This window comes from Pan troglodytes, chromosome 2 (assembly GCF_028858775.2).
Source record: "Pan troglodytes isolate AG18354 chromosome 2, NHGRI_mPanTro3-v2.0_pri, whole genome shotgun sequence".
NCBI classification, from domain to species: Eukaryota; Metazoa; Chordata; class Mammalia; order Primates; family Hominidae; genus Pan; species Pan troglodytes.
The window spans coordinates 57,530,453-57,556,661 of NC_086015.1; the positions used below are offsets into that span (position 1 = coordinate 57,530,453).

Below are 26,209 nucleotides of genomic sequence, written 5' to 3' on the forward strand. Positions count from 1 at the left end.
TATGTTAGAACACGTAATGGGCTTGTGACTATTTTCAAGTGAATTATAAATGATTTAAAAAATGTTCTAAGCCGAGTGCAGTGGCTCATCCCTGTAACCCCAGCACTTTGGGAGGCTGAGGCAGGATAATCATTTGACAAAGCGAGACCCCATCTCTACAAAAAAATTTTAAAAAAGGTTGCAGTGAGCTGTGACTGTGCCACTACACTCCAGCCTGGGTGACAGTGAGACCCTGTCTCTGAAAAACAAAAACAGAAACAAAAAGCTCTTTATAATTGTTAGGAGTCTAAAGAGGTCTGAGATTAAAAAAAAAAAAAAAATCAGAACTGCTGGGGCAGGGTAGCACCTAGACTGCTGAGCCAGACACTAGGGACCTGACACTACTTACTCTGTGCTGCCTTTACAATCTTCCTTAACACCACTATCTCTTAAGTCCCCCTAGGTCCCAGCCTAACCATCTACTTATTAATTTCTGCATGTACTCTGGACTTCTCAGCCTGACTTTGTGCATCCCATTCATTCCTCTACCTGGAACACATGTCCCCACCCGCTTAATCCGCCTTTTCTGGTGGTTAGTGGGTCAGGGCTATCCCCTCTTAGCACCAGGGCCTGTGGATGGAGGAACTCATTCAAACCCAACTACACAGTTTGTTTAAGGATATGTTCTGCATATAGCCTTCAGGATCTGTTTATCTTCCTTAATTAGAATTCCTGGTGTGCAAAGGACCCAATTTTCCCTCTGTTTTATATTTTTACCATCTAAGGGCCAAGTGTGCTACCATAAACTTTATGGGATTTTTGTAAATATCAGCTGACAATTTCTGGTGATCTATGTGGGCTTTTATGATCCTGTGCAGACTAATCAGAGTATTTAGTGCCCGCTGTGAGCATAACACTTAGCAGCAGGGAGAGGGGGTTAAGGAGGTGATCCTTGCTTAAGGACCCACACTGTGGTTGGAGAGACAGGATTTATAGCCAAGAAGCAATCACACAAGACACAAGAATGTATGTCATCAAAGGGGAAGCCAGGTGCTGCAGGCCTTTAGGGAAGGGGAGGTGGGGGTGGGGGCACACGAGTGTCCATAGCAGCAGTAGCAATCAGAGAAGGCTTCTGGAGGAGGCAGAGACTTGACCGAGGCTTTTTCAATGGAGAGGGGTTAGTGAGAGGTCAGCAAGTCAACAAGGTAGGGATTCCTGGTCAGCAAATAAACAGGAGCCAAAGCAGAGAGTCAGAAATGAGCACAGCATGTTCACAGTCTAATGAGACTGCTGACCACAGTTGAAAGTGAATGGTGCGAGATGATAAGGTTGAACGCTAGTCAGAGGAGTTTAGGTTGAATGTGGAAGGAAGGAGGAAGAAAACAGTTTTTGGTCAGGGAAGTGACATGGTGTGTTTTGAACAAGATGGATTATTTGTGGGAGGAAAAATGGAGAATGGGCATCTTGTGCATGACCTGGGGTGTGAGATGGTGAGGTTCTGGATTGGGCCATCAGCAAGGTTTTTTGAAATGCAGTGCACGCAGGTAATCATGTCTGGCATGCCAGCTCAGTGCGTTCAAGTGGGAGTGCTTTATAAATAAGGTCATGGAGATTAAGACCCCACAATAGTGTGTTAGCAACATAATTGGGTTGTAGCACATGTAGCTGATTTAGAGCTGAAATCTTTTGTTTTAGCCTTTCCTCATGTCTTGTTGGCTCAGCTACTAAGTAATTGTGTGTGGTTTTGGGCAAGCTACTTAACTCCTCAGTGTCTTGGTTTTGTTGTCTGTAAAATGAGTTTTTTTTTTTTTTTTTTTTTTAGAGTTTTGCTCCGTTGCCCAAGCTGGAGCGCAGTGGTGCAATCTCTGCTCACTGCAACCTCCACCTCCCAGGTTCAAGTGATTCTTCTGCCTCAGCCACCCATGTAGCTGGGACTTAAGGCACACGCCACCATCCCCGGCTAATTTTTGTAATTTTAGTAGAGATGGGGTTTCACCACGTTGGCCAGGCTGGTCTCAAACTCATGGACTCAAGCCCGCCTTGGCCTTCCAAAGTGCTGGGATTATAGGCATGAGCCACTGAGCCTGGCCAAAATGAGGGTTTTATAGTACCTCGTAGGCTTGTTACGAGAATTAAATGAGTTAGTACATATAAAGTGCCTACCCTAGAACCTGGCACACAGGAAGCCTTTAAAAGATCTTATTATTTATTTATTCAGTAGTTTGCATTATCATGGGAATATAAATATTTAAATTACCCAATGGGCCAATGCATCTAGAGCTGTGCTGAATCAAGGCCCTCAAAAAAAAAAAAAAAAAAAAATGCTTGCTGGAGACATCGCCAAGATGAGACTCATTCAGAAACTGGGATGGAATGTCAAAAACTCCAATTCAAGGCTGAGCAGTGGCTCATGCCCGTAATCCCAGCACGCTGGGAGGCTGAGGCAGAACTGCTTGAAGCCAGGGCTTGCAGCTTACAGTGAACTATGATCACACCACTGCACTCCAATCTGGGCAACATAGTGAGACCCTGTTTCTAAAAATAATTATTAAAAAAAAAATCCCAAATCCTCCTGCAATACCATAAACTTGTTAAGATCTAACGCACAAAACCTGGAGACCGAAACCACAATTTAATCATGTCACTTTTGAGCTAAAACACCTTCACTGGCTCTCACTGCCAAGAAATTGAATCTGGTCTTCTTAGCCAGCCAGCCTTCCTCCACAGATTTGGGGTGGCCTTTCCAGCCTCCTCCTCCTCTAGCCCAGGTGGTCTTTGCCTCAGCCACACTGTGCTCCTGCTCATTTTTAAACACACCCACCTTGCACTTCAGTCTCCCCTGTGCCTTTGCTCTTACCCCCAAAGCTCATTCCTCATACATCATTTATGCCCTGTAAAAGTAGTCACCTGTTTTTAATAGACTTTATTTTTTTTAAGAGCAGTTTTAGGTTTACAGAAAAATTTTGCAGCAAGGACAGAATTCCCATATATTCTCTCCCCCAACAGTTTCTCCTATTAACATCTTGCATTGGTGAGCTACACTATATACACAGTTATAACACTGGTACACCCCAGTGTTATAATTGATGAACCAATATTGTGGTACTACTATTAACAAAAGTCTATAGTTTGCATTAGGGTTTATGCTTTGTGGTGTACAGTCCAACGGGTTTTTGACAAATGCATAATGTCCTACGTCCATCATGGCAGTATCATAAAGAATAGCTTCACTGCCCTAGAATTCCCTGTGTGCCACCTATTCATCCCTCTTTCTCCCGGTCAGTTTTTAAGAATCAGTTCAAATGCCCTCTCTTCTGTGAAAACATCTCAGTTCCCTCAGTTACAATTAATCTGTCTGATGCTTGCATAGCGCTTTTTCATACTTGTTATAGCTGCTATGTTTGCATGGTATGAAAGAAGTATACACGGCCGGGCGCGCGGTGGCTCACGGCTGTAATCCCAGCACTTTGGGAGGCCGAGGCAGGTGTATCACCTGAGGTCAGGAGTTTGAGACCAGCCTGGCCAACACGGTGAAACCCCGTCTCTACTAAAAATACAAAAATTACCTGAGGGTGGTGGCGCGCGCCTGTAGTCCCACCTACTCAGGAGGCGGAGACAGGAGAATCTCTCTTGAACTCAAGAGGCAGAGGTTACAGTGAGCTGAAACTGCATCACTGCATTCCAGCCTGGACAACAGAGTGAGCAAGACTCCGTCTCAAAAAAAAAAAAAAGTATACAAACTTTTCTTCTGTCATTAGGTTGTCCTTGAGGAAGGAACTGTGCCATAGATTTGTCCTGACATCTAGACCAGACCCTTATTCTTAACCGGTGCTTTATGAATGCTGGCTGCACTGAACTGAACCATGAGCAAATATGGTTCAGCTCAGTCATCCACTAGATACAGTATTTTTCCCTCTAGACAGGAGCTGCTGTTTGCAAATCTCCCCCATCCCAAATCCGAGCCAGCAAAGGTATCATAAAACAAACTTGCTCAGGGAATTCTGTAGAAAAGGCCTCAAGATGCCTCTTTAGACCAGGAGTTCTGAAAGTGACATGTGTACTTGTGAATTTCATACATGCTCCTTGGATGGGCTAGTTTCTTTGGAGGGAACGGTCTTCTATCCCTTCAGATTTTGGATCAGAAGCAGCCATAGGAGAGGTGGCCCAGGCCAGCTTTATATTGTTACTAGACCATAGGGCGATTTCTCGCCTCTCCAGTCTCCAAAAACAAAGCACAAAAAAGGACAAGAGCCTGGTTGTTTTCATCCTCACGGACCAGACACCCACTCAGGGAGGCCTCTGGAGAGTCTTCTGTCTGGTCCCCAGTGTCTCTGCCCAGGTGCCCCCCAACAATTGAGGATGACTAGTGTGTTCTCTTTGGGTAAGGAGCACCTTCCCATAAACACTTATTTTTCTTAATTCACGCTGAGCTTTTACTTTATTTTTGCTTTAAAGTCACTGTTCTGAAACGTTCTAAAACGCCGTAGGAACATGCAGATAGGAACAAAAGCAAATAAATCGAATCCTGTGAAGTAACAAAGCAGACGCCCTTCTCCTAACAGCCAGCACAAAGCTAAATGAAAAATATCAGTCATCCACTAGATAAAGTATTTTCCCCTTTAGACAGGAGCTGCCGTTTGCAAATCTCCCCCACCCTAAATCCAAGCCAGCGAAGGTATCAAAAAATAAACTACTCCCTTCAGCTCCCAGACTGGAGGCAACAGTTTCAGCAGCACCGTCTATTTCCTTGAGCAACACGAGCGGTTTGAAAGACCTTGGCTTTGACTTCCCTGTACCTGCCTCCAAACACACGTGGGGGCGGGGTGGGGTGGGGGGAGATATTGCCCCCCATCCCCGTTGCCTTCCGCGACGCCAGGCCAGGCGCAGGGCAGGGGAGAAGATGGGGGGCGCCCTGGATTCGCGGTTCCAGCTGCAGGCAGTTACCTGGGGTAGTGAGTGCTCTCTACAGACCCGGGCTACCCCAACCCCCCCGATTCCAGAAAGGGCCGGAGAAAAGCAGGGGGCGCCTGCCCCGCTCCGGAGCAGCCAGGGAGCCGGGCCGAGCCTTGACGAGGATGAGCTCGGAGACCGCAGCAGCTACCGCCCGCTAGCACCTGTGCTCCCAGGGGGCGGGGCCTCCTCCAGGTGTGCGTAGAGGGAGGCCGGCGCGGAGTCGGGGCCGGCGCGGGAGCCCGAGCTGTCCCCCAGCCCAGAAATGCGCGGGGAGGAGCGGTTCATCCGCACCCCAGCGCCGCGGGAGACACTGGCGCCGCCTGCCTCCTCCGGGTCCCGGGGGGAGAGCGCACCGTGCGGCGCGGAGGGGGTTAACCGGGCAGCCCGCGGCTGGAGCGCGCTTAACCCTTTGGAGCCCGCAGGTCAGCCGGGCCAGGCTAGGGTGGCGGCACCCCGAGTCCCACGCGGCGGCCACCCCGAGCGCGCAAGCGGTGCCGGGCAGAACCGCGCGCCGGGCTGCAGACCCGCCGGGGCGCGGCGCGGCGCGGGCCGTGGGCGGCTCGGGGCGGGCGGAGGGCGGGGGACGGCGGCGGGCGCGCAGCGTCGCCAGGGCGAAGCCGGCGTGCGGCGCGGCGCGGCGGGCGCGGAGCGAGCGGGCGGGCGAGCGCCTCCGTCCCCGGATGTGAGCTCCGGCTGCCCGCGGTCCCGAGCCAGCGGCGGCGCGGGCGGCGGCGGCGGGCACCGGGCACCGCGGCGGGCGGGCAGACGGGCGGGCATGGGGGGCGCGCCGAGCGGCCCCGGCGGCCGGGCCGGCATCACCGCGGCGTCTCTCCGCTAGAGGAGGGGACAAGCCAGTTCTCCTTTGCAGCAAAAAATTACATGTATATATTATTAAGATAATATATACATTGGATTTTATTTTTTTAAAAAGTTTATTTTGCTCCATTTTTGAAAAAGAGAGAGCTTGGGCGGCGAGCGGTGTTTTTTTTAAATCAATTATCCTTATTTTCTGTTATTTGTCCCCGTCCCTCCCCACCCCCCTGCTGAAGCGAGAATAAGGGCAGGGACCGCGGCTCCTACCTATTGGTGATCCCCTTCCCCATTCCGCCCCCGCCCCAACGCCCAGCACAGTGCCCTGCACACAGTAGTCGCTCAATAAATGTTCGTGGATGATGATGATGATGATGATGAAAAAAATGCAGCATCAACGGCAGCAGCAAGCGGACCACGCGAACGGTGAGCAGCCAGAGCCCGGGCACCCGCTGCCAAATCCGATCCTGTCATGGTCCTCCAGCCCCCTCCCCCTTCCCCGCGGCGCTGGATGGGTTGAGGGGGTTGGAGAGGGTGCTGCCAGCTCGGTGTCGTCTACACAGAGAGGGGACATGCGTGACAGCCACTCCGCGCTCCCCTCCAGGCCCTGAATGTCAGAGTTAATTCTGCATTTGTGGGGTGGGGGCGGCCGTGGAGTGTGTGGAGCGCGGTGCAGCCGGAGGGGCGGCGAGTCGAGGTGATTCGGGTTCAGCGTCCTCGGGCTCAACTTTCCTTCAACGCCCCCGAGCGATGGCAGGAGGGCCGCAAGTCTTCAGCCGGAGCCCCCTTGCCAGCCTCTTCTCGCCTTCCACTCCTCCCCCGCCCCCTCGTTGACTAGGAAGAAGGTCCCTGGTGGCATCCGGAAAATTCTAGGATTGCCCGGTTTCGCCCTCCGCGCCGGTGGGTGAAGCACACCCATCCCCTCGCGGGGGAGGCCCGGCCTCGGTATCGGGGAAAGGGGTTCGGGTGGAGCGTGCGTTCCCGCTCCCGTCGCCGGCTGTGCACACGTCGGTAACCTAGCAATGCCCGGGGAGCCGCTGCCGCTGTGGGGCTCCCCTCCCCAGCTCTGGCCCGGGCACCACGTGCAGCTTCCACGCCGGCCGGGGCTGGGTCGAGGGAGGATGGAGCAGCTCCTGGCCAGCCCTCCCCTTTGGAGACCGCCAGTGCCCCCCAACCCCTGTCGGCTGGAAGCCTTTCCGGGTGAGCGCTCCCCTAGGGAGAAGCTTGACATGACTCGACTCGTCCCCCGCTCCGATTGCCCGCCGCTCGCCCGCTTTGCCCCCTTCTCAGGCTTTCAGACCCGTGCTTGCTTTGACTCTTTACTTAGCAATAATTGGCTTTGCAAACGCCCATCTCTCTACCTTGCTGTCACCTCTCTCACTTCTGCTTCAGTGAGGAGACTGTGGCGGAAGGCGGCAGGTGCCTGGGAGATCTGCCTGGGAGATGGCCTGACCCAAAGCTGGCGGGGGCTTCGCATAGGGAGCCTCCTTGGGTTTCTGCCTTGTGTGCACCTGGATACCAACCTACACGGAAATAATTCCCTCTTAGGCCTGGAGGCCCCTGGCATAATCCAGTCAGTCTATCCTAGGTGTAGGGGTGCAGGCTGACTGCCTTGTCTGTCTCTCTGGATGCTGGCTTGGCTGATGCTGCTGCAATTTAAAATGCAAAAAAGCCCTAAAGATGTTTTCTGTTTTCGGAAGCCTGTGGAGGAAATGAGTCCCAAGCATCATGAATTTTCATTTGCAGGAAGTGTCAGTGCATAATCTAGATATTTGTTATGGGGTTTTTGGTATTGCCTGGGTGCCTATGGAAGATTTTTTTTTGGTACTGAAAAAAAATGCATTTGTGGCTGTGGAAAGATGTTGGAGTAACACTCTGAAAATGATTAAGACTATTGAATTATTGGTATTGCCTTTTTTTTCCCCCTTGGTGATGGTGGTAGTTATGTTAGAGAAAAGCCGTTGTATGTATCTGTTACTCATTAGAGATAGATGGGTTTTACAAATCAGAGATGCGGAGTAAATGTGGGAATGACCTCAGTTTTGTCAGAAGAAATGCACTAAAAGACCCTTTGTGAAGACATGATGTGAAGGAGTACTAACCCCACTGGGTGTGATGCAGCAGTGATCCTGTGTGATTGACACTGAGACCAGAGCTCGTGGACTTTTCTTGACTCTCCAGCTGACTAAAGCCCAGCTTGTGAAAAATAGGACATGAGATTCAAAATGGAAACATAGGAGTGAATGATTCCCCTGTTATTGATGGGAGACGACCTTTGATTTTTTTCTCCTACCCACTGGATCCTCATTAAAAAAAAAAAAATCTTTGTTTTTCTCCTTCTCCCCAGAGGCAAACTATGCAAGAGGCACCAGACTTCCTCTTTCTGGTGAAGGACCAACTTCTCAGCCGAATAGCTCCAAGCAAACTGTCCTGTCTTGGCAAGCTGCAATCGATGCTGCTAGACAGGCCAAGGCTGCCCAAACTATGAGCACCTCTGCACCCCCACCTGTAGGATCTCTCTCCCAAAGAAAACGTCAGCAATACGCCAAGAGCAAAAAACAGGGTAACTCGTCCAACAGCCGACCTGCCCGCGCCCTTTTCTGTTTATCACTCAATAACCCCATCCGAAGAGCCTGCATTAGTATAGTGGAATGGAAGTATCCTTTTTTTGGGGGAAGTCTTTCTCATTTTCTCTTTTACCATCTGTTTTTTAAAAGGATTTGCTTTCTGAAGTGACACAAAGCTGTAGCAGTCTGGAATGCGAGTAACAGAAGTTGTATATAAGGGGTTTCATTGTATATACCTTCCTGTCTCCTCGGGTTGCAGAGGGGTGTCTGTACGGGTATATTTAGCCCACTGTCTGGGTGTGTGTATAGTAGTAGTAGTGGGGGGAGGGAGTGACAGCCTGAAACTTCACAGGGGTAGATAATTAAAATGTGAAACCAACCTTTGGTTATTGGACATTAGATGGTTAGTTTTAAATTCAGTGTTGTCTTTGGGCAATAGCATGCATTGAACCTATTGCAAACAAGATATACAGATTAGAAAAAAAGACTGTGTAAGACTCTGTTTGAAGGGAATACATTTTTGACCTTTAGTAGAATTTTCTCATTCTGATGTTTGAAATTTGCTTCTGCAACTACAATTAATGCTAAGGTTGCTTCTAGTCTGACATTTGGTGATTCTAATTATTCAGGTAGCTACAGATATGAGCACATGCTTCCTAGGGAGAGATTACTTTTGATTTTTTTTCTCTGATCAGTGCTATAACTTCCTGGAATTTCCTTTTGACAAGTTCCAAAGAAGCATTTGGAACGTGAGCATGAGGGAGCCAGTGAAGGGAGAGGTTCGTGTGTGCCTCTTCCTCCTGGGCCCTTATGAGTTATAGAACAGCCTTTTCAGTGGAGGAATTTGCAGTTGCTGCCTTTATAAAAAATTCTGTCTATGTCCTTGGACTGGAGTTACATTTCTGGGTGTCTCCTTTGTATTTTTAAAATTGAACTCCAAATGCCCCAGAATGGCTATCATGTCCCAGATCTTGGAAAATGATTGTGCTTCAGCCTGCTTAACCCCTTCCCTGAATCTGGAGGCCAACCTCCAGTTACTGCCACTCTTCAGAGAAGGTTGACTGAGGCCTTCTTTCTGAGCAAATGGCTTTTTAATTAGGCAGATGATTCATTGGTCTGGGTAAAATAAAGCATTTCCTTTCCCCAGAAGTGTGTTTGGAACTGTCAGGGGCCTTAGAACAGTTCCTAACTATAGGAAGGGGTGTGAATATAGGAATTCCCTCCACCAGGCCCAGAAGGATGGAGGGGCCACACCAAAAAGGGAGGATGTTGGCAGCCAGCTAGAAAGTGGAGCTGAAATCCCCTTATAATTTGAAGATCTAGCTCGGCGGCTATTTGCATGCCCTCTGTCTTTAGTTGGCTATTTTCTGTGCTAATGGACAGGAGTTAAAATGAGGTAACTGTCTAGAAAGATTTTGGAGAGAGCAGCCAAATGCTAGGGTAGGATTTGAGGGGTTCTCATGTGCTTTTTCATTTTGCAGCAGATGTCCCTTCTCTAGAGTGAGTTATGGTGTCTCTCACATAGCTGGGGTTGTGTGTGTGCATTTTCTTTTGAAGTTCTCTAGTCTGAGAACGAGGAGGGAGCTCGGTAAGCCAGCATGTGGCCCAGTGGCATTGCTAGAGTCATGACAATGGCTGTACCTTGCCAGGAAGACCTCAGACTGGCTTGACATGACTCTGAGTAAGCAGAGACCTCTTTGTGGGGTCACTACTTTTGTGTGGAGTAGGTGGGAGGCCTGATGCTGTTTCTGTTTGTGCACAGTAATGTGTACATAGCAAGTTTTGCATGCAGAGTGAATTCCTGGATCACACTGCTGTCTCCCTTTCCCAGTTGCCAGACACATGTGTACAGGAATTAGGGGATGTGGCTGCGAATTCAGGGAGAAGCCTGTTTACAAATGGGACAGTTTGTAAAATAGATAGACCCTTAAGCGATATATGATTTTTTTTTTTTTTAATGACAGTTTCCTTCTAATTCAGGGAGCAGGCTATAGAAATCCTTTCCACCCCGGGCAGCTCTGTCAAGGCCCCATCCACAGTGGGAGAGCAAGGGTCAAGGGTCATTTGTTTTTACAGACAGGCATGACAGAGTGTCCTGCCCCCTGGAGGAGTGAGGGATGCTCTCCTTATCAGAAGGAATTGTTAGGATCAGACCCATCTATTTCTCTATTGCTCTGTTCTGCTTCACTTGTGAAAATCTTATGGCAGTGAGATGGTATCCACTTGTACCTGGAGACCAAAACTGGACCAACATAAAGAAAAAAAAATACAGCTTATATTTAGTCTTCCTGAACAGTGTTAGTATTTCTCAGATGTGCTGGTTTATCATTTAGGTATTGGGAAATTGAAAAGGAAGAATACCTATTACTTAGGTATTGGGAAATTGAAAATGAAGAATGGAAGAAAGAGGGAGGGAAGAGGCTATTGTGTTTCTATGGAGAACAACATTGGGGCCCTTGACTTTAGATTTCAGTGGGGACCTACAAAAAGGAAAAATGGAAAGGGAATTCTGAAGTCTTAAGGTGGGCTATCTGAAAGTTGGATCCCTGGGTGAAAAATATTTTATAATGTTAGATGAGTTGAGAGAACCAGTGTGAATTAAAGCTGACTGGCTTAAAAAAATAAACCCATCAAAATTAGTAAGGGAATAATGTTATTCATTGCCTTTTTTCGTTGAGTTATGAAAGCTCTTCGAAGATGAAGGTTTTATGAAACTCAAGATCTCTCCAGAGGCCGGGCACAGTGGCTCACGCCTGTAATTCCAGCACTTTGGGAGGCTGAGGTGAGCAGATTGCGAGTCCAGAAGTGAGCAGATTGCTTGAGTCCAGGAGTTCAAGACCAGCCTGGGCAACATGGCAAAACCCCTGTCTCTACTTAAAAAAAAAAAAAAAAAATTAGCCGGCGTGGTGGCACATGACTATAGTTCCAGCTACCTGGGAGACTGAGGTGGGAGGATGGCTGGCTTGAGCCTGGGAGGCGGAGGTTGCAGCAAGTTGAGATTGCGCCAGTGCACTCCAGCCTTGGTGACAGTGAGACCCCATCTCAAAAAAAAAAAAAAAAAAAAAAAAAAGATATCTCTAGAGAGGTAAAGAGTATTTGTTTCCTGTGGCATTTTTGGATTTCCCAGAAGTGTGTCAGGATGAATGGAGAATAGTCTGTTCGTATGCTCCAGTTTTAAGTACCTTGAAGTGTTTAGTTAAACCATGGCCTTGCCTCTTGTGGGTGAGTGTATAGGCGAAGCACTGTGGTAAAATTAAGCCCAGGAATTGCAGATGAGGCTGATGCTCACAAAACCTTGTATTTGGAAAGGCTGAAAGCCCAAAGAAGAAAAACAATCATTTTGGCAGATGTCAAATTTTGTATTGCCAGTTTTGACAATGTCTCTTAATAACACCAGAATGTTAGGTAAGTATCTCTTGAAGGCTGATCTCAAAGTGATTCTTCCAGACAGACCACCGAGATTGAGAAATGTTAAAGCCTACTTTGAACGTGTCTGGTGCTGATTTCTTATGGCTTTTTAATTTAATTTGTTTACAAATTGAGCACAGTAACAGCATATTATAAACTGAGCTTCAGTCCGGCTCTAATCTGAAACAGTTATAGCCATCGATTCCTCTAGCAGAGAAAGCAGAGGCGGGAGCTGAAGCCTGGCTCGCTGCTGATCACATCTGAGGTATTGGAATATGCCATGAGAAAGTTATAGGTAGAATGAGAAGGTCCTGGTGGCTTGGCCTGGCCCAGTCCAGACAGGCGATTTAGGCTGACCCTGCCAAGAATAGCCCCTGAGAAAATGGCTCTAACACATGGAGGCAAGAATCTGCGGAAGACATTTATCCCATGATGATTTCTCTGTGTCTACCACAGCCAGGAACTTAGTAAGGCTCTTGTCACTTTTAAACCTGTAAGAAGCAGAAACCTGGTTCACACAGTGCCCTAATTGGATGTACTTTTAGGTTTTAATATGCAGTGTGCAGCCAAAGAATGAGTGTAACATGATCCTTGCAACAGAAGAAAAGGACACGGAGAGGTCATTTGGTAGGAGGCTCCACTGTGAGATGACCACCGATGATTACTTCTGCCGAAAACCTAGCAGTCACAGCAGTCAGCCGAAATAGGATTTGTGTATGTCATTTTCCTTTTAAAAGTGCTTTGAAAGTGGTGTGATCGGGAGTGTGATGAGGGACATGGTTTATGTTTCCATAACACATATATACCTTAACACATTTTTTCAGACCATTTGACATATTTATATTATTGGCTATTTTTGCCAATTGTGTGGCCTTAGCTATTTACATCCCATTCCCTGAAGATGATTCTAATTCAACAAATCATAACTTGGTAAGTGTCCTTAGAGTTCCTGCTGGTCCTGGTATATGGTTATCATTTGCTTCTATACTTAAACTGGCAGCTGGCCTTCTGGGTGGTTGAAGTTTATAGCTATGCATGTCGTGTTTCTTGGAGCTTTGCAACAGTGGTTTTTTGTTTGTTTGTTTGTTTTAACCTGTATTCTCAAATTTATACTGACTGAAAGTATTTAAAGTCATGAATCTTTTATAAATAGATATGGAATTTTTATGGAAGAGATTTGGAGCAGATTTTAAAATAACTGTTATCTCCACATAAGTTTTTGCTACCATTCTTTTCCTGATAATATTAGCTTTTTTCTTTTCTTTTTTTTTTTTTTTTTTAATCTAGTGTTCTTGGGAGTGGTGGGTACTTTGGTCAGTTGTTCTGGTAAGTAGAGAATTATCGTAGACTTTGTACATGAACTATTTTTAGAGAAGTAGAATATAACAAAACTAATAAATCTACATAGAGCATAATTTGGAGAATAATACATGATATTATTGAATACATGATATAATATTAAAGTTTCTACTCCACGTCCTATGAAATGCTCCAAGAGAAAATGATTGTATGGTTAAATAAATCAGGAAGCTTCCATATACTTTGCTGCCTTCTTAAAGATTTATAGTGCACATTAGCTTAGTAAAAGCTTTGGGAAGTTCTGCAGTTAAAAAACAGGTTTCCTTTTGTTTAACTCAGCTAGTCCCTAAAAGTAATCAGTCATGAATTCTTTAAACATTTTTTTTTTTTTTTTGGCAAAAGACTTTAACATCATGGAACCAGTGGTCCATGGAACTTCCTTTGGGAAAGGTTGATATAGATTTTTTAAAAAAAAAAGCACTAAAGAGTACTAGACTGGGACTAGGATCTTGTCCCACTCACCTGTCAACTAGCTGTATTTGGGGTCATTTCTTATACCTTTCTGCATTGCTGTGCAGCCACCTGGCAATTAGGAGGATTGGGTAAGAAGATTGCTAGTATCGTTTTTACCTCTGACATTCTGCAATCTTTCTTTGATGATTCAGAAGCCATTTCAGGATTTTTCTGGTGCTGCAGCATCCTTCTTGCAAGGATTGGTTCTTTGCAATCAGAAGCCATGCAGAATGGGAGATGAAGGGGAGCCCATTCTGGATAACAGGAAACTCTATTGTTTTTCTTCTCTTCTCTTAGCTGGTTCCGTTTGTTTTTGGCTTCTCATGTTGAAGCTCTATTTTAGCAGGGCTGGATGTTCCTAACTGAGCGAGCGTTGTAAAGGCAAACACACTAGGCTCTCCCTTGTGTGGGAGAGCTCTGCTGGCTTCTGAAGATAGTGAAATTATGCTCTTGTGAATAAGCCTTAACGATTTATGTACAGGATTTCATGTTACATTTAAAATGTTGTGGCACATTTCAGATGTAATGTGATGTCTATTTGTATGTGGGCTTTAGTAGTTTGATATCTAGAGAATTTTCTAAAAATTTTGGGAATTGATGCTGAAAATACAACTATAAATGGGAGTTGGATAACCACATAAACGCTGGTAGTATATATTTGGACAATGCCAGAGATCATTTGTGTAACTTTGGACATTTTATGTAGCTTTTGATTTCTTTGTAGACATGTGACATTAGATAATTGTTTTAAAGAAAAAGCAGAAGTGGTGGAAGGCCTCCCATCAATGGAGATAGATCATCGTAGTCTAGGCCACAGATGGTGTTAGCCTTGTTACCAAATTTAACGACGTGGATGGTGACCCAGATTGTTACTTTTCGTAGCTCAAGAGAACATGATTAAACAAACTTAGAAAATAAATACCTTTCAGAAAGGCAGATTAATTCAGATCAATGGAATAATTAATGTAGCTGCATGTGTAAGCCAATTAATATTCTGAATTTTTCCCAGGGAAATTCAGGGCACTGATATAGGCACTGTCAGACCATTTGGATTTCTCAGCTAAGAAGTCAGGAAATAAAATACAGGAAATGGATTTATCTTTCCCTTTTGCACCCCTTCTCCAGTGAATCTTTTCTTGACTATTCTTAAGCTTTGAACTTTTTTTTTTTTTTTTTTTTGTAGGGGGGGATTTGGCAGTGTGTTAATTTGGCGGGCCTTTCTAAAAGCCAACGTATATTCCTTTGACCTCTTCACATAGTATTCTGAAACTCATGGCATTCAACTTTGTGTCTTGCTTTCACTTGGATGGTCACATGGCCAGATGAATTTTTACTCTGCTTGACTCTTTAAATACTTCCTTTCCCACTGTGGGAAGGGAAGATCTTTGTGGAGTTCCTTCTGACTCTAAGCAAGGTCCCATGCCATGTTGGTCCTCCCATGAGGGAGCTGGTTTTTTTTTTTTTTTTTTTTTAATACATTTGACCCAATTTGTACTAGAGTGATTGCTCTATTTTTGGGATTGGTTTAGAGGCAGCTGAACGAAGCTTATTTTTCATCTGTAGTAAATACCTTTCATTTAATGTGAATGGTAAAATCAAAGGGCAGACGCTGAAATGAGTTGCAAGGCTGCATGTATCTGGAAGCTGCTGGTTTTCTTTGCCTGATAGCTCCATGGGAAAGATGCATGTTGAGCGATACAGTGAGATTCAGGGCCAGCTTTATGTGTGATATTTCTGCCTGTTACCAGTTACCTAGTAAAATTATGACTTTTTTTGGGTAAGAAACGTGGCCATCCCCATTGATCCAATGTGTCTTTGTTCTGGATAGTATGTAACTCAGCTAGTTTTGGGATTTGGAGACTACCTTGGGGGGCAGAAGTTTTCCCAGGGATAGTTTTTGTTCTTTATTTTTTTAAAAATATAAACACTCTCAAGTTTCTATGCAGCTTTCATTTATGGACTTGCAGGGCTAGTGGAGGCTGGAGTCATGGAAACAGTGCAACTCAGTTCCCACAGTAATAGCCCTCCTAGTTCAGTCAATAGCAGTATTTCCTCAGTTCCATTTACTGAAAGCAAATACCATTGATTTTATTATTATTTTTTTTTAGCACAGAGGAGGGGAATGCCTCTGTATCAAGTGTCAGAGTGGGGATGATTACAATATCATACTTCACTGTGATGAAAAATGCTTTATTTCATATCATTCAGTTTCTTATAAGCAAACCGACATGGTTGAACAGTTTTGAGTCTGTGTAATCTGTTCCTGGTACTCTTCCTCCCGATGCTACCTCTTACTTCTCTGGAGTGTGGAACTGCTTGAAATTAAAAATGTCCAGAATGGAGATCTTCATCTGCCAAGTCAGACCTTCTTTGATCCCTACTGATGGCTGCACTCACCTCTAAGCCATCTCTGAACCAGCACTAAGCGCCTGGAGGCGAAGGCCCATGGCCCATGTCTCTCTATCCCCTTATCTAGCAAAGTGCCTGATGTACCAGGTGCTTTTTATTTGTTTATTTGTTTTTTCTTTTTTTTTTGAGGCTCTGTTGCCCAGGCTGGAGTGCTGTGGTGCAATTTCGGCTCACTGCAAGCTCCGCCTCTGGGGTTCATACCTTTCTCCTGCCTCAGCCTCCTGAGTAGCTGGGACTACAGATGCGCGCCAACACGCCCGGCTAATTTTTTTGTATTTTTAGTAGAGATGGGGTTTCACCGTGTTAGCCAGGATGGTCTCGATCTCCTGACCTTGTGAACCGCCCGCCTCGGCCTCCCAAAGTGCTGGAATTACAGGCTTGAGCCACCGTGCCTGGCCTATATGCACATCTTTATCCTCTAGAGCATCTTCAGAATACAGTTAATAGCGAAGCATTCTGAACCCCCAACCATGCCTGATGGAGTGGTAGGGGTATACAGTAGATGTTCAGTAAATAAGTATTGCTGATGTGCACCAAATGAATGACTTTCCCAGGAGAAGCACCACCATCATTCCTTCCTCTGAGCCATGTTTCAGATTTTCTTGGGTGGCAGGTCCCTTTGTGGATTTCTTGCAGGTCCTTAGCTGGGAATGAGTGGGAAGGTGTACGTGTTATTCCTGAAAAGCTTAGGGTCTGCGGCCCTTCTTGTGCACCTCTGCTTAAAAGAGCCCACAGTGTTAGCTTTCATAGCAGAGCAGTCTAGGAAATTTTGTGCTCTGGTTCCTGGGCTCAGAGTAGCAAGAGTGCTGGGACCTGTCTGAGAAGCAGTGCTGGGCTGTGGATGCTTGCCTGTGGCACCAGATGCCTTACAGTGGCCAGGAATGCTGTGGGACAGTCTACTTTGATTGCTTTCTTTCCTCCATGGCTGAGATCTGAGTGTAGTGTTAACTGGGCTTAAAAATCAAGTCCGTTATATCTGCATGGTCACGTAGTTCGGCATCTCATGGCTTTTGCACCTAGAGGTGTGAACCATATACCTGAAACACAATTTCATAACCTGGCTCCTTGGGCTTAGCCTATATGGTGGAGGTTAGGTCTGTATATCATCAAGACTGTGTCTTTGCGTGGTTGTCGTTCTGTTGGAATTGAACTTTCTTATTTCTGTAGGCCTAGGTTCTGTCTATTCTTCTCAGACAGCTCATATGCTGCTTCTTCCCTTCAGCCTTCTCTGATACTTGTCCACTCCCCGCCTGCCTACATCTGAGTACTTGCTTTCCCTCTGGACACCCCTGTGCCCAGTCCAACTCTCCTGTACAGACACCAGCCCCTTTCCCCCGGTTTATAACTGTTATGGGAAGTGGCATGGAGTGTGATGGTCTGCTCGTGGGCTGTGGGGTCTGACAGCCTGACTCTTTGGCTGATTAGCTGAGTGACTTTGGATGGAACTAGAATATGAGTTCCTAGAGGCTGAGACTGCAGTCTGATTTGGGTGTATAGCCTTGTGAACTTAATCCTGTGCCTGGCACACAGGAAGCACATCAGGAAATGCACGTCAAATGAGTGAATAAATAAATGAATGACCATACAAGGGCTCCATGGTATATTCTCGTAGATCATTAGTTAATTATCAACAATCGGCTAGTGATTAATGTTTGCCTGAGAGGCTGACTTTTTGTCCATTAGTAATGACATCCCAGGAAACACCTGGCAGAGTTCGTCTTTAACTTCAGGAGTATATCTTTCTTTCTTGGCAAATTTAACTATTACAGAGAGAAGAAAGACAAGTACTTGATGCTTTTTGAATCAGTAAGTTATAAACCTGTCTTCTGTGTTCAATGTTGTATATTAGCCACATTGCAGATGATTCTATTTGGATGGATGTGTGACTGTCACCTTTCACATAAAAATTGATTGAGCCAGTCATAGTGGTATGTGCCTGTAGTCCCAGCTATGTGGGAGGCTGAGGCAGGAGTCTTGGTTGAGCCCAGGAGTTTGAGACTGCAGGGGACTATGATCGAGCCACACTGCACTCTAGCCTGGGTGACAGAGCAAGACACCATCTCAAAAAACAAAACAAAACAAAAAAATGTGGTAGAAGGAGAGAGAGCCTCAAAATGACCAGAGTAGATGGACTCGTGTAGTAAAACTTTACCCAAAGCTGGTTTCCTAATGATACAATGTGAAACAGTCTATGTGCTATACAAATAATTATATCTCTTTTGTTAAGCCTTATGTCATTTTGACAAAGGCTTTACTTGATTGAGTATTGACGGCTTTTCCAAAATAAAATCCAGCTCTTAATTGAGATTTGTGGCTGGGCATGGTAGCTTATGCTTGTAATCCCAGCACTTTGGGAGGCTTAGCAGGGAGGATTGCTGAAGGCCAGGAGTTCAAAACCAGAATGGGCAACATAGTGAGATTCCATGTCTCCCCCCGCCGCCAAAAAAAAAAAAATTAGCTGGGTGTGGTGGCGTGCACCTGTGGTCCCAGCTACTCAGGAGGCTGAGGTGGGGGGATTGCTTGTGCCTGGGAGGTCAAGACTATAGTGAGCTGTGATTATGTTACTGTACTCTAGCCTGGGTGACAGAATGAGACCCTGTCTCAAAAATAAAGGAAAAAAAGAAGAATTTAGGTTTTTTACTATTAAAATTCCTTAAGAGGAATTCCAGTGGGGGTCCTTGCTCATTTGGTTTGTTTTTTTACAATGTGAATATCATTATTTTATAGTCATACCTTATACAACGAACCTCCCCATCTAGACCCTTCACTAGTGAGACTACCTTAGGGTGAGGATATTTGGGTATTTTAGAGTATTAGCCAGAACTCTTTGGGTTACAGATTGTGGGAATACAACTCACTCAAATTGGCTTAGCTGAAAAAAAAGTGCATATGTATGTACAATTTATAAACTCAGTTAACCAAAGAGTCCACTGGGTAGAAATGGCATCAGACACAGCTGGAAAGGGGGGGCTGAAAAGATGCCACCAGCGTTCTATCCCTGCCCTGCACCCTGGGGTTTCTGAGCCAGAGTCTGACTGACCTCTAGTAGGTCAGCCTCACGTTGCCTATGTGTACATCTTCCTCAGCTCATTTTGAGGAGGGCATGTGGGGACATGCATTTCTTTCTTTTTTTCAAATTTTATTTTATTTTAAGTTCCAGGATACATGTGCAGGATGTGCAGGTTTGTTACATAGGTAAATCTGTGCCACGGTGGTTTGCCGCACCTATCAACCCATCACCTAGGTATTAAGCCCTGCATGCATTAGCTATTTATCCTGATGCTCTTCCTCCCACATTTCTTTTTTTTTTGTTTTTAGCATTTATTTTAGGTTTGGGGGTACATGTGAAGGTTTGTTACATAGGTAAACACATGTCACACAGGTTTGTTGTACATATTATTTCATCACCCAGGTATTAAGCCTAGTACCCAATAGTTATCTTTTCTGTTCCTCTCTCTCCTCCCACCACCCCCCAACTCAAGTAGACCCAGTGTCTGTTGTTTCCCTCTGTGTTCGTAAGGTCTTATCATTTAGCTCCCGCTTATTAGTGAGAGCAAGGCATTTCTTTCTTAATCTCAGCTTAAGTTCGGTATTTTAACAATGATTGCATCAGAAACAGAGACCTCTGTAGCAGATTGGTGGGTAGTTTTCTTTTTTTTAACCTTCCTCGTTGGTGTTTGTTTACTTTTTAACTGTCTGACAAATGTGAAAAGTACCCAATACAGGGGGACAGCATGCCCAGCAGTAGAGACACTTGGGTGTTAAATACCAGTGGCGGTGGGGACACACCCCAACAGACCCCAACAGCTTTTCACCAAAGAAAGTTCCTAAAGGAATGGAAGAGGTTCTAGAATTCTGGAGGTGGGGTGTACAGGGAGGGACCATGTGCACTGTTACTGTTGAGTGGACAGATGTGCAGAAGGGAGGGGTGTCGGCGGCTGTCCCTGCCCCAGCAAGGGTAGAGGGCTGGTTAGCAGTTGATCCAGGAGTAGATGTTAGCATCCCCACCATGCAGCTACAGGATGTGGTCCGCAAGTCCTGTCTGCTCATGTGATGGAAATAAGGAGAGTGGTGGAGGGAGGGGGTCTTCCTTTTTTAATTCAAGTGAGATTGGTATTCTCCCAGCTGGGGTTCCTGTGGGCTGTAAGGGTGTTTGGCTGGGCAGGCAAAGCCGGAAATGGGTGGTATGGAGGAAGAAACAGAATAGCTGAAGATGGGATGAAGGAGGAACTGCCTGAACTGATCAGTGAGCTCCACAGCCACCTCTGTGTGTGTGTGTGTGTGTGTGTGTGTTTGAGAGAGTAAGAGAGAGCTCATGCTCATGAGTGTGTGAGTTAGGGGAAAGGTGGAGGTGGGCATTGTTGACACAGGCCTTGCAGGACGAAGCCTTCCTTTGGTGGCTTTAATTAAGCAGGGCCCCAGACACTGCCTGGGCTGGAGAAAATGACTTTCTTCTCCAGAACTTCAAAGCAATTATTTTTGCTAATTTTTTCCTTCCTCCCTGTTAGGTGAGTGGTAGTTTTAGAAATCACAGGACATCTGTTGAAATTATTGAATGAGTGAACGCGAGGTGAGGCTGGAGGGAATCAGGGGCTGACCCGAGGGAGGGCGGGGAGGCAGGTGCAGACTGCTCAGTGAGTGTGGTGGGAGCCCGGTCTTGGCTGGCCCTGTAGGAGCCCAGCCAGGGAAGGCAGGAAGAGGTGGCCTAGGTTAGCTTTGCCTGAGGATTCAAAGGGGCCAGGCGAGAGGCTCATGCTCTTTCTCCTTCCCTTTCCCTGCCATGCTCATCTTCTGAGGGCTGACTCTGAATCCTTTTCCTGTGTCCGTCAGGGATTCCTGCATAACATAGACTCACAGATACTTTTTTACAGCTATAAAGGCACGTATTTATAAGAGAGGAAATTGAGGCAGCTTTATTCAACAAATATTGATTGAGACCTCCTGTGCAGAGCACAGCAGCCCTGTGTTTCTGCCTTCCAGCCCGCTGCTGTGGCTCCCCATGCCTTGTTGTGAAGGAAAACCTACGGTGTGGGGTTGGAGAACAGCTAGATTTGTTTTCATATTTTGCATTCTTACTATAAATCATCACTCAAAATTGACACAAGTAATACATGAATACAATGTTTCAAATAATTAAAACAATACAGATAAAGTAACAAACCCCTTTACCTACCCAACTCCTTCTAATTACAATGATCAGTTCTGTGTGTCCCTTCCGAATTGTTTTTCACAGCGTGTGTGTACATATGTATATATCACCTGTGCATTTTGAAACATAAATACAGTTTGAATATTTTAAATTTCATGCAAGTGGGAACATGCATTCTATGGCCTCCTTTTTCCCTCTCAATACACCTTACAGATCTTTCCATATCTGTATGCAGAAATCTAACAACTTCATAGTTGGTGTAAAATATTCCATGTATGAATGTACCACAGTTTATTTGTTTTCTTTGTGATGAACATTTAGGGTAATTCCAAAAGTTTTACTGTTTCAAATCATGCTGCATTGAATATCCTTTTGTATGCTTCTTTGTGCATGCAAGAAAACGTTTATCTGGGACGACAACTCAGAAGTAAACTCTCCGGGTCGGAGGGTATGTGCGTTTTTAATATCCGTGTTTATTGCCACATCATTCTTCACTAAGCCTGTACTCTTTTACCTCACACCACATCTCACTGCCTCAGCAGTCATTTCACGCTGCAGAGTGACCTCATGTGTTCTGTATCTTAGGCTGTACAAAAGGAAGTCTTGGGGGTTGGGTCTGGCCTCTCTCTGGGATGTTAGTAGCATCTGGTTAGAGTAGAAAGTCCACAAACCTGAGCCCTAGATTTTTGGAATCTATTTTGCACCAGTGACCAGATAAAAGGCACCAAAACTTATTCTTGTCTCCCTTGCTTTCAGTGCCAGGTGCTTAGATACTAATGTTTCTTTTGAGTGAAATATTCATTCCAGGTAGCTAATAGGTAAATAAGTTCCTAATACAAAAACTGAGTCTTATTTTGGAACGTTTGCTTGCTACGGACTGGTTTCATGACAAATACTGACTTTATGTCCCTGTTAGTTGGGGAAGAAGAATATCCAATCCGGTATGTCTCTGATGTCCCGTGTTCTTATTATCTGTTTTATTTTCACACACAGTAAAATCTCGCTATTATTATGGTGTTTAGGGTTTGTGCCCTTCTTATTTCCGAAATCTCTGAGGTGGTTTAGAAAATAGAATTTGATGAAAGTGGGACAGTTGGGAATGGAAGCAAAGTCTACTTGCCAGGGTGCTCGAGGGGAACTGATTGCTGACACCTGGACATGGAATTGGCCTCAAGGTTTCCCAGCAGCGGTGGCGAAAGAGAGTACATCCTGACACACAGGGTTTTTATCCTTTCGACAAAGGGAAGCAGCCACGCTCATTCACAGCAGCACTTTCTAGGAAGCACATCCAAGGAGGAATCTCCAGCGCAGGTCCTTGTGTAAGGTACATTGTTGGAGCACAATGAGCCATGTCTTCGCCGTGCTTTTGTTGGGGTCAGAAATGCCGCGCAAGCAGATGGTCCCTGCATTCATGTTTTTTAAGGGTCAGGGCACGACATTAAACTGTGGTATAATGAAAATGGAAGCACTTCTCATTTCTATAAAAACGCTGCTTTTTGATTATATAAATTAGTATAGGATGAAAGCTGGGGAGATGACAAAAGAGTAGTTTAACATAGCCATTATTTAATCATTCATAAAGTACTTTTTAAAGCATTTATTACGTGTAAAATATAGTCCCATTAGACACATTCCCTCTTTGTGCTAACTTGGTTTAACTCAAAATACAAAGGGATACAGGAATTTATGCAAAGAACATCCTCCCCTGCCCCCGTAAAACCATCTTTGAATATATGTGGTTTTATTATTTTACTCTAATGTAATTTAAATAAATGACCAATATTTTTAAAAATAAGAGATCCTTGAATATTCTTCAGTAAATAGATAACAACAGGGTATAATGAAACACTGTTTATATTTAAATGACTGCTTTGAAACGGTGTGAAAGCAGCTTAAATGGGTAAAATGCTGCCCTTTTATGTCAGTAATTAGCCCCTTGGTCCTTTTTTCACGATAATGCAAAATTGTACTTCTCTGTGGGCTTACACAAATTCTGAATTATTGAAATATAAATTAATGGTGAATCTTTCTAAAGCTCTTTTCAGAATTTTTATCTGGTGGGAGTGAAATTAAAACATCCAAAATTCTAAATTAGAATGTGGCAAAGTGGAGACAGCCAGCTAGAATTTGGTAAAAGACAGGTGTTTAATAAATCTTTTCCTAGAGATCCATGGGTTGGTACTAGTGTGGTGGGGTAGAGAAAGCTTTGGCGTGTTTTAGGTTGGCCAAATGAATCAGTTAATTGATGTTATTAAAGCCAGGTGGGACAATAGTAGGTTAGATGGCCTGGTTTTGATTGACCCTGAATGAGGAATCACAGACATGATGAGGTTGGGATTGGAGAGGACATCAGAAACCTCCATATGGGTCTGTTCCTTTTTCAGACCCGCCAGCATGACCTGCCCTGGGTTACACAGTGAGAGACGAACCGCATGGGGATGTAGGGCAGAGCATCTGTCTCCCAATCTGTTTTCTTCCCACCCACCTCAGTTACAACTATGACTCCAGGTTGAAGTTGGGCATCTCCTATCTGACCAAGGGACAGGGTCTAAGCACAGCAGGGGCAGTGATGACAAAAGATTGTCTCTTTAAAGCAAGCTGGGCATTGAGTCAACTTTTCATTATCTCTTCAATTATTTTCTTTGTGTAGTATTAGGTCGGTGCAAACATAATCACGGTTTTTGCCATAATACATCTTCCAAAAGATAGTTTCCATCACCTCTCCCTCCCCTGCTTGATTTCATAAAATGCTTTATTGCTTTCTTCATACATACCAACCTGTAGAAATCATTTGACCATAGATTGCCACATTTATTTTATGGAAATAGCCAGGGCACAGGCCAGCGGATGTAGTAGGGCAGGAGAGAATCAGCAGAGCTGGCTAACAAATGCAGTGGGTCTTTCCTCAGTTCTCTTGTTTTTGTGTGGTTAGCTTGCCCTGTCTTTCTGACTATAACTGGAGGCACAGTGGTTATTGCCTTTGTTACTAGCTGACATTGGCTGACATTGCTGAGCTAGGTGGGCTTTCTATATAGGGTCCTGTGCTGAGTAACAGTGTTTCAGTTCATCAGCCAAGATCAAAGTCGGTGGTCCCATAAGATTATAATGGAGCTAAAAAATTCTTGTTGCCTAGTGACATCGTAGTCATTGTGCCTTTGTAACATTGTAGCACAATTACTTTATTTTAAAAATAAATTTGGTAGCCAGGCGTGCCTCACACCTGTAATCCTAGCACTTTGGGAGGACGAGGTGGGCAGATTGCTTGAGCTCAGGAGTTCGAGACCAGCTGGTGAAACCTCGTCTCTACCAAAAATACAAAAAAATTAGCTGGGCGTGGTGGCACACGCCTGTGATTGCAGCTACTCAGGAGGCTGAGGTGGGAGAATCGCTTGAGCCTGGGTGATGGAGATTGCAGTAAGCTGAGATTGTGCCACTTTATTCCATTCTAGGTGACTGAGACCCCGTCTCAAAAAATAAAAATAAGTAAATTCAATGTAGTCTGAATGTACAGTATTTATAAAGTGTATGGTAGTGTAGGCTTTCAAATTCACTCATCACTACTGACTCACTCAGAGCAACTTCCAGTCCTGCAAGCTCCATTCATGGTGAGTGCCCTCTACAGGTGTACTGTATTTTGGCTTTTATACAGTATTTTTACTGTACCTTTTGTATATTTAGATACAACTGGTGTTATAATTGCCTATAGTATTCAGCACAGTCACATGCTGTACAGGTTTGTGGCCTAGCAGCAACAGGCGATCCCATATAACCTAGGTATGTAGTAGGCGGTACCATCTAGGTCTGTGTAAGTACACTCCGTGTTCACACAATGATGAAATTGCCTAACAATGCACTTTTCAGGACCCTGTTGTTTATCCCTGTTGTTAAGCTATGCATGACTGTAATCTCCTCTAATTCCCATTTAATCTTTACCATAAACCCACGAGGGAGATACTGTTAAAAAAATCCTCATTTTACAGGTGAGGAAACAAGGCTAGAAATGGTTATATTGCTTGCACGAGGCCGTGCTCCTGGTAATTGGCAGGGCCAGGATTCACACCTGGACTTCTGACTCAAGCGCCCACGCTCAAGTACTAGGCCATGAAAGGGAGTCCAGGCTCACAGGCTGATGATGCCTAAACACCAAGCGGAGGAGGGTATGACCAAAGGGCAGAGCCAGAGAGGAGACCGTGGGGGAGCTGACGGCAGAACCTTTTGGGGGCGTGGGGGTGGGGGTCTCTCTGGCCAGGCTTCACATTCATGCTTTTGATTAGTGATTGGAACCAAGGTCTGGGGACTGGCATAGAAACTTTCCAGGTTAGGATTCAGTCCCAGCTTTGCCTTTCACTGGCTCTGTGACTGGGTCAAGCCCTTTCTGCATCTGCTCTTTCTCTGTGGAAGAGGAAATAAAATGGCTAAAGGTGTTATCACAGGCCCTGGCTCCTAGAAAGCACTGTGCTGTGAGCCAGAGGTTTAAGATGGGCTTCAGCCTCACAGCAGTCCTGTGAGGTAGGTGTCGTTAGCCTTAGCTGTAGATGAAGAAACTGAGGCTTGGGAAGACCAGCCGGCTTGCTCTGGGGCACCTGGTGAAGAGCTGGCTGGATGGAGGATTGGATAGTGATGGGCCCCTCCTGCCATACTAGAAGAGCTTCCTGGACAGTTTGCTTGGATTGGAGTTTAATTTCTAAAGCCATTTTTTTAGGTGTTCTTACCAGACTGAGCTAGTGCATCTGTCCCACCGAATAGCCTAAGACTTTAGTGGTCATAGAGGGTTTTGCAGTGGATCTGGTGAAGAAATGAACTGAAAATGAGCCTGCTGGCCATAGGAGGGCCTAGACCTAGACCATACCCCATCATCATTTAGACAATAAAGGGTGGTTAATTCCCTTGGAACACCAAGGACAGAGAGGGGGCTACTTTAATGGTCAGGATCTGATTCTGCTGCAGCTAGAAGACTGAAGCCTGCCTCTACATGGTGATCCGGGGTAAAAAGTTCAAAGCTCAGCACACTACCCACAAGGCTTGGTGGTTTCTTTACGTGTGACTTTCTCAGCCGACTTGAAATCCACCAGCTGTCTCTTGTTCTCTGCTTGGCCCAGGTGGGAGCCCCTGATTGTCTCTT

General features: G+C 45.4%; 1 protein-coding gene across 25 annotated transcripts in view; it reads left to right on the forward strand.

The window, feature by feature from the left end:
* The first annotated feature begins 5,545 nt into the window (after positions 1–5,545).
* CACNA1D (calcium voltage-gated channel subunit alpha1 D) overlaps positions 5,546–26,209 on the forward strand; it is a 317,826-nt gene continuing 297,162 nt past the window's right edge. For 12 of the 25 annotated variants that reach the window (XM_016941294.3, XM_054680675.2, XM_016941289.3 and 9 more), the window contains exons 1-3: positions 6,679–6,942; positions 8,090–8,399; positions 12,542–12,647. In XM_016941294.3, the coding sequence (XP_016796783.1) occupies positions 6,765–6,942; positions 8,090–8,399; positions 12,542–12,647 (594 nt within the window). In that variant the 5' untranslated portion in view covers positions 6,679–6,764. Of the gene's footprint in view, positions 6,169–6,662; positions 6,943–8,089; positions 8,400–12,541; positions 12,648–26,209 lie in introns of those variants that run through there. The other 13 variants (XR_010155607.1, XM_016941287.3, XM_063806845.1 and 10 more) reach the window with 5 other exon arrangements.